The 15,957-nt window shown below is 37.9% G+C and overlaps 1 protein-coding gene across 1 annotated transcript in view; it reads right to left on the bottom strand.

Annotated features, from left to right (window-relative positions):
- Zgrf1 (zinc finger GRF-type containing 1) overlaps positions 1-15,180 on the bottom strand; it is a 44,434-nt gene extending 29,254 nt beyond the window's left edge. Inside the window, 7 exon segments of the mRNA XM_090356673.1 lie at positions 1,919-2,002; positions 6,046-6,101; positions 6,284-8,498; positions 8,932-9,114; positions 10,689-10,748; positions 12,566-12,646; positions 14,955-15,180. Coding sequence (XP_090212799.1) covers positions 1,919-2,002; positions 6,046-6,101; positions 6,284-8,498; positions 8,932-9,114; positions 10,689-10,748; positions 12,566-12,646; positions 14,955-14,975 — 2,700 coding nt within the window. The 5' untranslated portion in view covers positions 14,976-15,180.
- Positions 15,181-15,957: the final 777 nt, after the last annotated feature.

The raw sequence follows: 15,957 nt of genomic DNA, 5'->3' as shown, positions 1-15,957 counted from the left end.
CTACCAACTCCCCTACTTCTCCCAAGTTGTCTGGTTCTGTTCACACCTATGTAAATTAAGCATTAATTATGAGTGCATTCTCCCACTCTTCCTCTCCTCATTCATATGTCCCCTTTCCCTTAACTTCACCCCCCCATATTCCAGCTTCCTAGTGTCCATTTTGTTATACATGTTAGTTGTTCACAGAAGTTTCACCACTGGAATTCTCTCTAGTGTATACAATAGATATTCTGAGGTACATCATATAAAACTTTCAATCTGGGTGCTTGTGGATCACCCTTATAATCCTAGTTACTCAGTAGGCTTAGATGTGAAGGACTGAAAGCCAGTTTGGGTTGGGGCCAGGAGTTTGGCCTAGTGGTAGAGCTTGCCTAGCATGCACAAAGCCCTGGGTTTGCTTCCTTGATGCCACATACACAGAAAAAGCCAGAAGTGGTGCTGTGGCTCAAGTGGTAAGAGTTCTAGCTTTGAGGTAGCTCAGGGACAACACCCAGGCCCTGAGTTCAAGCTCCATGACTAGAAAAGAAAAAAGAAAGCCAGTCTGGGCAGAAAGTATGGATGACTCTTCTCTCGATTAATTAGCAAAAAAGTCAGCAGTGAAGCTGTGGCTTAAGTGGTAGAACACCAGCCTTAAGTGAAAAACCTAAGAAAAAGCTCCCAGGCCCTGAATTCAAGCCCCAGTACTGGCAATCAATCAATCAATCAATCAAGCAAGCAAAGAAACAAACAAGCTAGGCCTAAAGCCTGGCTCAAGTAGTATAGTGACAGCTGAAAATTCAAGAAGCTTGAGGCCTTGAATTCAAATCCTAAAGCAAAATATATACAATTTTTATTGCCAACAATCTGTTCCCTTTTTCTGGTGGTACTAGGGATCAATTCTACAGTGGGGAATATCTACTCATTATAAGAAAATAGGTATTTTCTCCCATACTGCCATGTTTCCAGAGGTTTGATGGGTTTTAGAAATAGTCACCTGGAGGCTGGGAGTTTGGTCTAGTGGTAGAGTACTTGCCTAGCATGCATGAAGACCTGGGTTCAATTCCTCCATATCACATACATAAAAAAAAAAAAAAGCCAGAAGTGGTACTGTGGCTCAAGTGAGAAAACCCAAGGATAGTGCTCAGGCCTTGAGTTCAAGCCCAGGATTAGCTAAAAAAAGAAAGAAAAAAAAAAAAGAAAAGAAAAAACAGAATCACCATTTATAAACTCATCTGTTGCCTCAGTTTTTAATGTGGAACATGTAGCAGTACTTGAGTATAAAGGACTCAATTTTGTACACCCAATGCTATGGACATGATATTGGAGATAAACACGACATAGACATAAAACCTATGACTCTATAGGCATGTTTTATTACATAGTTTAATATTTATCTATGATATATAAACCCTTACCCTAATTTTGATTATGTTCTAAAAACTAAGTGCCAGTGATTGTATCTAGATTCCCTTCTTGAATACTTGTTAAACATGTCATTTGAAATATGATGTAAAAATCAATGTTAATAAATTCTTAAAAAAAAAAAAAAAAGGTATGGGGCCGGGAGTTTGGCCTGGTGGTAGAGTGCTTGCCTAGCATACACAAAGACCCGGGTTCGATTCCTCGGTACCCCATACATTGAAAAAAGCTGGAAGTGGTGCTGAGGCTCAAGTGCTAAGCCTTGAGAAAGTCCAAGGACAGTGCTCAGGCCCTGAGCTCAAGCCCAGGACTGGCAAAAAAAAAAAAAAAAGGTAGAAGAATTTTGAAATAGTTTTTCTTCAGATGGTGATATAGCTCTGGATTCCCTCAGAACTGAAGGGGGTGGCTCTTAAAGTTCTTATGCTAATTTTCTGACTGAAAACTCTTAATGCCTGTGTTGAAACATGCACACACACACACATGCGTGTCCAAAGATTAAGTAGGCAAACCATATATTTACCTTAGGATCACATACTTTTCCTTTTATTTCTTTAGGAATAGCTGCTTGAAATGCAATATCTTCTTTACTTCCCAAGGGAAAGAACTAGAATAAAATATCAGTACATTATCTAGCTTATTATAATAGTTCTGCAGGCAACTCATGATTCTGATGAGAAAACAGGTAAGTTAATGGTAAGCTTGATCTTTTTTTTCATATATTTTTTATTGTAATTAATAGAAGGGTTATATTGTATTTGCCAGATAGGAGGTGCCTTAATTCACATACATTGATACCCTTTCTCATGATCTTTGAAAGCACCAATTCTGGCTTTTTCTATGTAGTGGTACCAAGAAATCAAACTCAGGTCTTCGTGTATACTAGGCAAGCACTCTAACACTAGACCAAACTCCCATCCCTAAACATACAATTTTTATGTATTAATTAAAAATGAATTAAGTGTTCTAAATACTAAGTCCCAGTGATTGTAAACAGAGATTCCCTCCTTGAACCCTTGTTTGTTAAACTTGTCATTTAAAACATGATATAAAAATCAACGTTAATAAATTCTCTAATAAAAAAAAACAAAAAAAAAAACCAAAAAAAATTAATTAAGCCAAACACAGTGATGTATACTTGAAATCACAACACTTATGAGGCTGAAACTAGTATGGAAGCTTGAGAACAGTCTGGCTTACTTAGCAAGACCCTGTCTCAAAAATGAATTCAAAGTTGGTCATGGTATTGTGCACCTATAATCCCAACATGCAGAAGAGGATCACAGTTTAAGGTCCACTGTGGAAAAAACAGTAAGACCTTATCCAGAAAAATAACTAGACCAAAAAGGGAATAGAGATGTGCCTCAAGTGGTATAATAGGTACAAAGTCTGGAGTTCTACCCCCGAACAAGGTTTTAATAGCCTGGATCCAATCCCTAGGCCTCAAAATAAACATTAATATGAAGTCAAAGGAGAAAATATTGAGCTGGGTGTTTATGGCTCATACCTATAACACTCAGGGGGCTGAGATCTGAAAATTGAGGTCTGCTGGGCAGACAGCAAGCTAATCTAAACCAAAGTTAATTAAGTACAAATGAGTTTGAAAATTGAGGCTATATATCTCTGTGCAAATAAACTCACTCGCAGAGGCTGAAGTAGTTCACTTGGTTCAACTTCATTTTCTTGGAGCATCTTAGAAAGAATATTAATATAAATATAATAAACCACAAAATAAAAATATGAATTTCTATTAGTAATATCAGAACATTATTACTAGCAAGCCATGAAAACTAGGAAGTGGTACTATGGCTCAAAGTGGTGGTGCTCTATTCTTGAACAAAAGGAGCTTCCAAGCCCTGAGTTCAAGCCTTACAACCAACCAAAAAAGAAAAAGACAGATAGACAGACAGACAGACAGAAAACTAAAATGTCAAATGTTTTTAGCAGCGGAGGCTAAGATCTGGAGGATCACAGTTCAAAGAAGCTCTGGCAGAGAAGTCCCCAAGACTTGGGTTCCAAAATAGCCATGAATAAGCAGGCCTGTAGACATGGTTCAAGTAGAGCCTTAGCCTAGCAAGCTGCTAAGTAAACCTGAGTCCCTAAGTACAAACACCAGAAAAGCCATAAAAATAAAAAATAAGTAAAATTTTGGTAAGGTATTGTTTTCACTTAACAAAATGTTAAAGAGAGAAAATCCTTCCATTAAATAAAATATTAAATGTATAACTATATCATATTAGATGGGCTGTTTATGTGGCTTAGTAGTAGAGTGCTTGCCTAGCACGCACGAAACCCTGGGTTCAAATGCTCAGCACCATATAAATAGAAAAAAAGCAGAAGTGGTGCTGTGGCTCAAGTTGTAGAGTGCTAGTCCTGAGTAAAACAAACTCGGGGACATTGCCCAGGCCCTGAGTGCAAGCTCCAAGACTGGGGTGTGTGGCAGGAGTAAGGCAATTTAAATTTGACAATATTAAGAAACATTGAAAGCTGTTCCTAATATTTCTTTTTTAACTGTATTTTTTTTTTTTTTGCCTGTTCTTTTTTGATACTGGGCATTGAACCCAGGACACTCCACATGCTAGGCTAGTTAGCTATGCCACTGAGCAAATATTCCAGTCCTGTTCCTAGTCTTTCAAGTAATTATCTCTACTTCTGGTAATAGAATCTAGGGAAAAACGAAGTACAATGACTACATGACAAAACATTTACTGAAGTATTATTTATAACCTCAATACACTAAAAACAATCCAGATGTCCAGAAATATGGAACTATTTGTTCAAAGCATAAGCTATCCACAAAATGGGTAGAATCATTAGTAACCTTTAAAGGTTTAAGGAGAGTTCTTTATGATATAAGATAATATGCTATTAAAGGGAAAAGTTACAAACAAGTACACCACAATTAAACTATATTGGTTTTATATAAGCACAAAAAAGGTGGAAATATTAGCAATAGTTAGTAGTAAAAGTTTAACTTTCTCTCCCTCCACTGTTTTCTTTTTTTTTTTTTTTTGCCAGTCCTGGGCTTGAGCTCAGGGCCTGAGCACTGTCCTTGGACTTTCTCAAGGCTAGAGCTCTACCACTTGAGCCTCAGCACCACTTCCGGCTTTTTTCTATGTATGTGGTACCAAGGAATTGAACCCGGGTCTTCATGCATGCTAGGCAAGCACTTTAACCACTAGGCCAAACTCCCGGCCCCTCTCCCTCCACTGTTTTCTATATTTAAAGAATATTCTCACAGGGCACTGGTGCTTACACCTGTAATCCTAATTACTACTCAAGAGGCTGAGATCTGAAGACAGAACAGACAGGGAAGGCCATGATAGTCTAATCTCCAATTAACCAGCAAAAGGCTAGAAGTGAAGTTGTGACAAAGTGGTAGTGTGCTAGCCTTTAGTGAAAAAGCTAGCACCACACAGGAGAATCATGAGCTCAAGGTCAGGGCTACATGGCAAAAATCAGCAAACACAAGAAGATACCAAGATTACTAAAAGGGAGAAATGGTCTAGTAATGTGGAAAATAAAGATTCAAAATAAAGGCAAATATTTCACTTTTCCTCCAAATGTATCTTCTACAGGAGAGTGTCATATAATAACTTTCTCTCCAGAAAAACTTAACAGTATCGCTGCGTGCCAGTGGCTCATGCCTGTAATCCTAGCTACTCAGGAGGCTGAGATCTGAGGATCATGGTTCAAAGACAGCCCAGGCATAAAAAGTCCATGAGACTCTTATTCCCAATTAACCATCAGAAAATAGGAAGTGGCACTGTGGTTCAAGTGGTAGAGCTTGAGCTGAAGAGCTGAAGGACAACACCCAGGCTCAGAGTTCAAGCGCTATCACAAAAAAAAAAAAAAAAAAAAGAAAACTTAACACAAATACTACTGTGATTTTTTTTCTAGAATTCCAACTCATTCTAATCAGTATTATTACTTCTAAAACTGTTATCATGGTTCTCAAACTATACAATAAAGTTCACTAGAAACCCATAACAGGGGCTCTTCAAGATGTTTATCTCTAAAGAAACAGTGCTACCCAATTCTTAGGGGACACGAAAGATAGTTCAATGTCAATGGAAGGTCTTCGATAAAGACTATTATTTTGAGAAAATTAATATAGAAGAATCAGGTAGTATCGTTTAATCTGCTCCATGCTTTCAGAAGTTGTGCAGTTTCCAATGGGGGCCAACATTCAATTAATAGTTGTGCTTATTTTAAAATAAAATGCTTACTAAGTTACTAGGAAACAAGTGCTTACTTTTTGTTTTTGAGTTTTGCCAGTCCTGGACATGAACTCAGGGCATGAGCACTGTCCTTGAGCTTTCACAAGGGTAGAACTACACCACATAAGCCACAGCACCACTTCCAGCTTTTTCTGTGTATGTGGTACCCAGAAATTGAAACCAGGTCTTTGTGCATGCGAGGCAAGCACTCTATCACTAGGCCAAACTCCGGACCAAGTACTTACTGTTTTTGTTTTAACAATAGTAATCAGAAGTGTTAGGAATTTTCTTCTTGTAGCCAAACAATGCCACAATGTTAAGTATCTGAATCAAAAAAGCTTGGACTTTCTAAAATATTGGCATGCTACTATAAATCACAGAACTCGCATATCAAAATTAAATAGATGCTTAGAAGAAAATATACAAGTACCTGCTGAGAATCCTCCTTTAGTTGAGTTTGTGAAACTGAAGTAAATACTTTCCTAGCTGTAATGGAGAGAATGAAACAGCCTTATCCATGGAATATATGGTAGTTTTCTAAGGTTTAAACATTTCTAAAACTGAAACGATATAAATAACATAATATGTATTTTTATTGTGGCAGTCATTAATTATCTATTCCTCTTTTGAGATACAAAGACAATCTAAAACAAACATGGCATTCTAACCTTTTGGTCTGCTATCTGGGTCAGATATTTGCCCAATTCCTTGTTGCTCAAAGGTAGCATCTTTCTTTTGAAATATTTCTAAGCTTTCTAAAGCTGTACTATGTTCAGATAGTGATTTTAAAAGGGAAAAGTTCTTTACTACTCCAGAAAGTTCCGAACCATCTCTAGAGTTACTCCAGGAGTGTGTGCTTTCCCTTGTGGTTTGAACTGTAATACAGTCCTGAGGTGAACTTATAATCCTTTTCAAATCTTCAGATTCTGGAATACATGCCTCAGTCTCTTCAGCGATAGGATGACTTTTTCTCAAAGGGCAAAATAAAGAATTAAAACCTTGAGTTTTTGATTTATCAAAGGCAATATATTCAGAGTGATCCTGACTGGTATTTAATAGTTTGAAGCTATCGTCAATATTAGAGATTGGTGTTAAATACTCATCTTCGTTGTTGTCTAAGTCTCTTTCCAAACTAGGAGGATGAGAGTGAGCATCTTCTGAAAATACATCATTGTCTTTGGGAACCTGATTAGTGACTATGTTTGAAAAATGAGGAATATGTAAGCTCCTATTTAAACTCTTAGGTTTATTCAATGGTGAAGCACAACAGTCCATTCTAATCTGGGGGATAGGGTTATCAGCACATCTCTTGTTATCCACATGTGCATAATCAACATCCCACTCTGAGGACAAGTCAAAATTGCTTAAGGTGTCGCCATCCTGTTCCTCTATTGCTTGTCCAGTGTTTCTGTCTTTACAAGATCCAGTGTCAAAACCCACACAAATTCTATCACAAAACTCTGATAACAGAGGCTCTTTTCTAGGTAGTGTCTCCATAGGTTTGTCACTAATAGCTGTTATGAGAGGCACATGTTCACTACCAATTTCTTGACAGTTTATAGCCCTACAACTCTTTTGAACACATGACTTGCCATCAGTAACCAAAATTTCCTTTTCTCCCTGCTCTGAACGCTGGGAATGTGTGTTGCTTTCCAGTGATTCCTCATCAGTGTCACTGATCTCAAAATTGCTTAAATTAAAAGTTACCTCTATGGATGGTTGTGAAGGTTCACAAACAGCATTCAGACTTTCATTATTAGTTTGACATTCAGAAAACATGTCTGCAGTGGCATCAGAGAGACTAGAGTTGTTGTTACGTAGAAAAGGTTCACCCTGAAGATGTTCTGATTTGGACAGAGGTGACACTGGCTGATAGTCTTGTTCTATTGGTCCATGTGCATTACCTACCTTTTCTCTAAGGCAAACTGGTTCTTTTATACACACTTTGTTAGGATTAAGAGATATTTTACTACTTTTTTGAGTATCAGGTACCAATAGTAAGTTATCATTTTCTGCACTGTTACAACTAACTAGTAAATTGCTGCTTTTACAGAATGGAGATTCCAATTTTTCTTCCTGATTCGAAAACTGGTCATGGTTGTCTTCCTGATACTTTTTTTCATTTTCAGGGCATGCTTCAAAGGTCTGTAGGTTCTTTTGTGCCATAAAGTTGGTCAAATTTATATCACCTTCCTGGGATTCTATATCACTATCAGCTACAGTACAAGTCTGTGAGGGTAGATATATGGCCCAACGGCTTTTATGTCTCATAGTATTTTCTGATGGTTTCTCATGGTGTAGAGGTCCTGTGCCTTTTGTCTGTGCATTGTTTTCCAGTTGATGTAAGTACTTCAATGTATTAGGAATTTTTTCAGAACTTCCTTTTGGTTCTACTTGAGGAAAATGTCCTGTAATCTCAATATTTAGGTCTTTATGCATTTGATTTGATTTGGGCTTCAGAAGAGCTAATATCTGTGCTTTGCTTCTGATGGTCTGTGAAACTTCATAGTGTGGTACCAAACTTTTTCCACTTACAGGTTCATTGGTCAATAGTAGAGAGTCTGAATGGTTACTTTTAGAAACACTAGAAGAGCAAACATTATCTTCACTTAGCAGTCCTGGGTCAATGTTGAAGGATGAAGTAGACACAAATGATGAACAAGTTGTGCTTTTTCTTTCTATGTTCTTGGAAGTGATAATGTTCTCAGGGACTGTTGGCATATTATTTATATCTTTCTTGCCAACAGTAGAAAACAAAGGAAGTGTGCTTGAGAATGAAGGAAAAAAAGGAAGATGGGGTTTCTCAGCCTCCAGTGTTTGAGCCAATGCAGCATTTTCTGGAACAACCACTTTCTTTGGGACTTGATGTGGTCTTTGATAACCCTAAAAATAGTAAAATAATTGCTATATTACTATTGACAAAGAAAATAGTGAAGGCAAGGAAATAATATTGAAAGCTTGCTAAATGAAAATATATGAATAGGTCTGACTATAGTTTATTACCTTGCTACCAAAATAAACTATGAAGTAAACTTTTTCTTTTTTCCCTAGTCCTGGGCTTGAGCTCAGGGCCTGAGCACTGTCCTTGGACTTTCTCAAAGCTAGAGCTCTACCACTTTTGGCTTTTTTTTCTATGTATGTAGTACCGAGGAATTGAACCCAGATCTTCATGCATGCTAGGCAAGTACTCTACCACTAGGCCAAACTCCCAGCCCCTAAAGTAACCTTTTAATGAGAGAGGACCATAAAAAACAAAAAAAAAAAACCTTTTCAAATGATTTCATAAGTATATACTGATATATTATTTTGCACTTACAGTGAATTTCCTTTTTAAACCAGCAGGCTGACATCCAAGAGAGCGGCTAGAAGATACTATCTTCCTTGAATTTGGCTCTGGTGTTTCAACAACATCCTGTTTAACTGCTCTGTTCTCAGCAATTTTAACCTCCTCAACTGTGATTAAGTAGCGATCACTTTCCAAGTCATCTCCAGGTTTCAGCTAAATTTTAAAAGATAATAAATACTTGTTAAATGAAGGAAAGAATTATTGAATTCTTACTTATTATTTTGTACTAGTTAACTAACAAGCAAAAAAATTACAGTAATACCGTAACTAATTTCTCTAGTTTATTCATATATTCACGTATATATGTATAGTTCTTTGTAAGGCTTTTTGTCACATGGTGGTGCTGGTGGTTCACACTTTTAATCCTGTCTACTTTGGAGACTGAGATCTGAGGATCACAGTTCAAAGCTAGCCTGGGCAGGAAAGTCCATGAGACTATCTTATCTCAAACCAGGTACCCAAAAGCCAGAAGCAGAGATGTGATTCAAGTGACAGAGCTCTAGCCTTGAGCAAAAGAGTTCAGAGACAGCACACAGGCCCTCAGTTCAAGCCCTAGGACTAGCACCAAAAAAAAAAAAAAAAAAATGCAATTAATTTTGTCCTTATAAACAATGTGAACCAAAAGTTTGTAACTACTACAATTAAATTTAAATTATTTCAGATGTGTGAATAGACATAGTCCAAAAAAAGCATAATAATTACTTTTAATGACTATATAGCACTTGTCACCACTTCTCTGCAACATAAAAATAAGATTACCAATCTAATTTTAAAGTATACAAAAATCTTTATCAGACTGCTTTTTTAAGCAGTTCAGGGCTGGGAGTTTAGCGTAGTGGTAGAGTGCTTGCCTAGCACGAAGACCCAGGTTCTATTCCTCAGTACCACATACATAGAAAAAAGCCAGAAGAGGTGCTGAGGCTCAAGTGGTAGAGCTCTAGCCTTGAGAAAGTCAAAGGACAGTGCTCAGGCCCTGAGCTCAAGAGCAGGACTGGCCAAAAGAAAAAAAAAAAGCAGTTCAAACCAATTAAACATCTACTAAGATAATTTGTCTCTTCTTAGACCCTCTTTTCATAAATATAAAAGGGTAAATATAGTTAATGTCATACAAAATTCAAATTGGATCACATACCATGGTCAAAAGTCCACACAATGATGATAATAATATGGATTTTAACACATTTTAAATCAGTGCACGAAACTCCCAAGCACTTTGTTTACATCTAGTTATTTTAATCATATAACTATCCTTAAAAAGACTATCATTGAAGAGTAGACACAAAGAAGTTAGGTGAATTAGGAAGTGTTTGTCCCCAATCAACTATAATAATCTATTCTTTTTTTTTGTGGGTCATGGGGCTTGAACTCTACCCTTGAGCCAAGCTCCACTTCCCATTTTCTAGACATTAATTGGAGATAAGAGTCTCAGGACCTTTTGTGCCCAGGCTGGCTTTGAACCTTGATCCTCAGATCTCAGCCTCCTTTGTAGCTAGGATTACATGCGTGAGCCACCCTGCTTGGCTAGTACTCCCAATCTTAAAAAAAAAAATCCTGACAAGATTAAATGATATATAAAAGCTTTGAACATACAATCTATTTATAATAAATACACAGTTATTGGCTATAATTGTTAGCTTCATATCATGACTACACTATTTGTATTCACAAAGCAATACTTAAAGAAAAACTTTAATTATAACTTAAAAATAAGGTAAACAATAAAATACCTCAAGGCACCTAAGAAACACACTTTCCAGACATGTTCCTCTGTCATCATATAAAGTTGCCTGTGTTAAAACAAAATGTTAGAAAAAAGGATCAGAAAACAATAAAAATTTATCATATAAGCCAGGAGCTGGTGTTACACACCTGTAATCCTAGCTATTCAGAAAGCTGAGATCTGAGGACTGCATATTGAAATCATCCTGGAAAGACAAATTCAAGACTCATACCACTAACCAGCAAAAAGCCGGAAATAGAGGCACAGATGAAGTGGTAAAGTTCCAACTTTAAGTAAAAAGGCTAAGCAACAAAATTATTAGGTCCTCAGTTCAAATCTTAGCACTGTCATATTCACACTCACACTCACACACACACACACACACACACACACACACACACACACGTACACGCTATTCAAGTAAATCATGCAATGAAAGAATTATCCATTCTGTTTGACTTGCATCTGAAAGTACATCTGTGTCAAATATTTATTGTATATCAAGAACTTAATTTCTACCAGCAGGACTCTAGAATAGAAACGAGAAGACAACAAACAGAATTAGAATGCAGTAGAGGGGCCAAAGGAGCACCATCCTAATGCAGAGATACTGTGACGGTATATTTGGGGTGAGCATTGAGAATGACCAGCACCTGAAACAAAGAATTTAGCACTGGGGATAGGATAATTGTTTAAGACGCATAATGAAATCTTGTTGAATATAAGGATTAGAGGAAAAAAGAGAAGCTTAGTTATTTCTCTGTGTATTTTCTCTATTAGTCCCTTTAGTGTTGGGCTTTTCACCACTCTTGAAAAGTTGGACACGCTAGACAAGATTAACCCTCAAGTTACCATAGGACCCAATAATTCCTCTCCTAGGTAGGCTGCTGATATCCTCTAAGCATTGGGCACCATCTTTGAGGGTCTTTCTGCAATGCCTAGCATCAGGGCTTCAATCTGTACTCTCTCTTCAGCCCCTGGGCAACTTTTTTTTTTCTTTTTTGGGGGGGGCAGGTCAAAAGAGTACTTTAATTGTTCTCTGAGGATTGACAACATACTGGGACAATATGGTAAGACTTCTGAGAAAACAGCAGCACTGAAAATTATATTTGTGTTTCGATTACCTTCTGAAGACAAAAGCGCTTTTTGGAACGTTGTAGTTTTAAGAACAAACTATGCTGCTTGCTTTACACCTTGATCTCATGTGCAAATGAAAATATTTTGTGTAACAAACTTTGGAATTCTAACCTATGTCTCATATAAAATAAGCTTTTAAAAAACACATTTAAATTCAAAGCATTTATAAAGAAAAAAATATGTCTTATGCCTATATAATCATTGTATATTCTCAAAAAGTAAATTCAGGAAAATTAAAAGTGATTTACAAAAGGCACTGAAGTTGACACCACCAGTGGTAGTTTTTGTTTTGTATTAAACACTAGAAGTGTCCACAGCTTGTGTGTGAGAAGCTGCTTGTAGCAGCCAGGATAAAACCCTATCTTGAGGTGTGGTCATGATGACTAAAACAACCAAAACAGACTCAAGCCTCCAGGGTTTTTTTTTTTTTGGCCAGTTGTGGGCCTTGAACTCAGGGCCTGAGCACTGTCCTTGGACTTTTCAGAGCTCTACCCTTGAGCCTGGGCAATTTCTTAACCAATCATCCTGTTGCCTCACCCAAGCCTTCAAACAAATGAAAATAAAGCGTTTTTACTGACGGGGGGGAAAAAAGGCATTATGCATGGTACATTAAATACTCGACAATGTTTAATCAATACAAATTTAAAATTTTTAATATCATGTTAGTGTAAACATGACTAACCTTTTAATGGCTAGAAAAGCAAGGTCCTAGCTCTTAGACTCTGTAACTGGTGGCTTTGCACTTACCTTGTTTCCTACATGAGTGACCTTCAGAATCCCATCTTGCCACACTTTTGACTTCTTTGTCTTTTGATGAGTATACAGGACCTTATTTCCAAAAGTACAAAAGCAAAAAAATAGTTTTTATTTATATACATTCAATGTAACTTTTTATATGCCCTTCTACCTATAGGAAATATTTAAGACACTGTGTGTGTGTATGTGCATGCATGTGTGTGCACACACGTGTACATGCAATGTGTATGCCAGAACTGGGCTTAAACTCAGGGAACATGGGCACTGTCCATTAACTTTATCGCTAATAGCTGGAGCTCTACCACTTCAACTACAACTCCACTTTCAGCTTTTTGAGGACAAACTGGTGATAAGAGACCCAACATCATTCCTATCCAGGTTGGCTTTGAACTTTGCTCCTCAGATCTGAACCTCTTGAGTAGCTACAGTTACAGTTATAAGCCACCAGCATCAGGTAAGACATCTTTTTTATTTTGTTTTGTTTTTAGCCAGTCCTGGGACTATGAACTCAGCACCTGGGAGCTGTCCGAGTTTCTTTGTATTCAAGGCTACCACTTTAGCCACAACACTCCTTGCAGCTTTTTATGAGCAGTTTATTGCTTGTGTGAAGCCCTGAGTTCAATTCCCAGCACCCCCACCAAAAGAGAGAGAGAGAGAGAGAGAGAGAGAGAGGGAGAGAATAATAAAGTGGACAGCTAACGGAGTAGTAGCTAAACACACACACAGAGACAGGAAAATGTAAAAAAGGCATTAAAAATAAAATTATGGGTCGGGAGTTTGGCCTAGTGGTAGAGTGCTTGCCTAGCATGCATGAAGATCCTGGTTCAAATTCCTTGGTACCACATATGTAGAAAAAAGCCTGAAGTGGTGCTGAGGCTCAAATGGTAGAGCTCTAGCCTTGAGAAAACCCAAGGACAGTGCTCAGGCCCAGAGCTCAAGCCCAGGACTGGCAAAAAAAGAAAGAAAAAAAAAAATGGAGCACCAAAATTAATCATATACTTCCAAGTCAACTACTTAAAGGGAAAAAAAACTTACTGGATTACCAAAAACTTACGATTTACAGTTAGTCATCAAAATGTAGTCCAGACCACACCTGTGAACATCAAAACCACTTCCAAAAAAAAAAAAAAAATTACTTCCACAGGTATCTGTGAGCTCATGGTGTTTTTGCCTTTCTGCTCTCCTTTCTTCAGGTGAAGAATAGCTTCCCAGGATTATAAGTGTGTAATGGTGCCAGACTGAATAACAATTTGAGAGGAGAAGCAAATGTGAGAACCCAGGTGACATCTACACCAAATGAGAAAGAAATTAAAAAATTAAAAAAAATCCAGGGGCCGGGAGTTTGGCCTAGTGGTAGAGTGCTTGCCTAGCATGCACGAAGACCCGGGTTTGATTCCTCGGTACCACATACATAGAAAAAAGCCAAAAGTGGTGCTGAGGCTCAAGTGGTAGAGTTCTAGCTTTGAGAAAATCCAATGATAGTGCTCAGAGCTTACGCATAGGACTGACCAAAAAAAAAATCCATAGCAATGTCACTTTTTTTCAATGATTTGTCTAACTGTTGTTAGGGCTTTAAATTTTTTTTTTTTTTCCGAAAAGTCAAGTATGGTAGTGCATACTTATCATTCCAGCTACTCAGAAGGCAGATGCAGGAGGATTACAAGTTTGATGTTAACAGGGTCAAGGTGATGACAACTATCTCAAAAAAATAAATAAATAAAAGCTAGGAACTATGATTCATAACAACAGTCCCTGCTACATAAAAGAATCACAGTTCCAAGCCAGCCTGCCTCATGTCAGCTCTCCAAGAAAAAAAAAAAATATTTCTTGATCTCATGCCTCACAAGGATTTAAAAAATGCTTGGTACAAAAATTAAGACTAGCAAGAAAGAGGAAGGATTGTGAGATAAAATGTATTACATTATAAGATTGTCAAATAAAACATAATGCCTTATCAGGAACACTGCCTGTTATTTCTCAGAAATTCAAATTTTACTGAGTATATTGCTTGTTCTTTTTGTTTTGATAAATGTGGTCATAGTAGCAATACATTAGAGAAAGCAGGAAAAGGGGAGAAAATCTGTTGGGTTTTTGGGGGGGGGGAGGGAGGGTTATAGCGCTTGAATTTGACCTGAGCTCTACAGCTCAAGGCTAAGCCATACCTCTGTGCCTGGGAATTTTAACTGAGCTCTACAACCCTACCCTTGAACCAAGCTCCACTTTCTGTTTTCTACAGGTTAATTGGAAATAAGAGTCTCAGGTCCTTTTTTGCCAGGCTGGCTTGGAACCTTGATCCTAAGATCTCAGTCTCCTGAGTAGCTAGAATTACAGGTGTTGAGCCACCACGCTTGGCGAAAATCTGAAAATGTGTAATACTTACAATAAATTCTTGGCTTCCCATTGTTTCTTCTGACAATACAAACCAGTCAAATCCAAAAACTAATCAGTATGTGTTCAATTATTTATATCATCTTAAGTTAAAAAGGCACAGAATTGTGCAATTCCGACCAAAAAAAAAATCAAAACGTCTCAATAATCTCTTGAGTGGAGACTGGAATCACTGTCCAAATATTCTCTAACGACCAAGGGAAACAGGCATGATCAAGTTATCTCACACAGTAACAGTGATACCACACTGTGGGAAAAGAAAAAGACATTATTACATATATAGAAAACGCAATAAAAAATAAATGAGCTAATTAACATTCTGCAAATACTTTTCCAGCCAACAGAACAAGTATCAGAAAAACGGATTTTTCGCTTCCACATATTTTGGGCTCTTACATCCCAAATTGAATTTTTTTTTTTCCCCTGAACTGCCAGACCCACCACAAGATGGCACCTTTGAGTTTTACATTTTTCCTTTTATATCGTACCCCGCCCCCCCCCCCATCAAATAGTATCAAGTAAAACTGATGTTAGGACAAATATGGATTGGGGGAGGAGGGAGTTCAAAGATACAGGGTACCAGGGGCTAACTCCTACAATCCTAGCTAAAAGTTGAAAATCTGCCCCAATTGGGGCAGGCAAATCTCTATAATTAACTAGCCGGCCAGGCCAAAAGCCCAGGAAGTGGGAGCGTGGCATAAGTGGTAGAGTGCCAGCTGTGAGTAAAAAGCTGGTTGATAGCTGTGGGAGGCCCTGAGTTCAAGTCCCAGTTCTTACACACACACAAACCCGGGAGGAAAACAACAACAAAACACTGCTGGTGATGCAGACCTGTCATCCCAGCAGTGGGGAGGAGAAAGCCAAACGGGGTTACCCGTTCCTAACAGAACATGGAGACTGGATCCTGTCAGACTTTGCCCCTCGGATGAGGAGGAATCGCACACCAGTCTCAAGCCAGCAGTGACGGCGACCTTGGTCCCGGGCCGCGCGGTCTG

Source organism: Megascapheus bottae, chromosome 23 (assembly GCF_031878675.1).
Source record: "Megascapheus bottae isolate mThoBot1 chromosome 23, mThoBot2.hap1, whole genome shotgun sequence".
NCBI lineage: Eukaryota > Metazoa > Chordata > Mammalia > Rodentia > Geomyidae > Megascapheus > Megascapheus bottae.
This window is presented reverse-complemented; position numbering and strand designations above follow the sequence as displayed.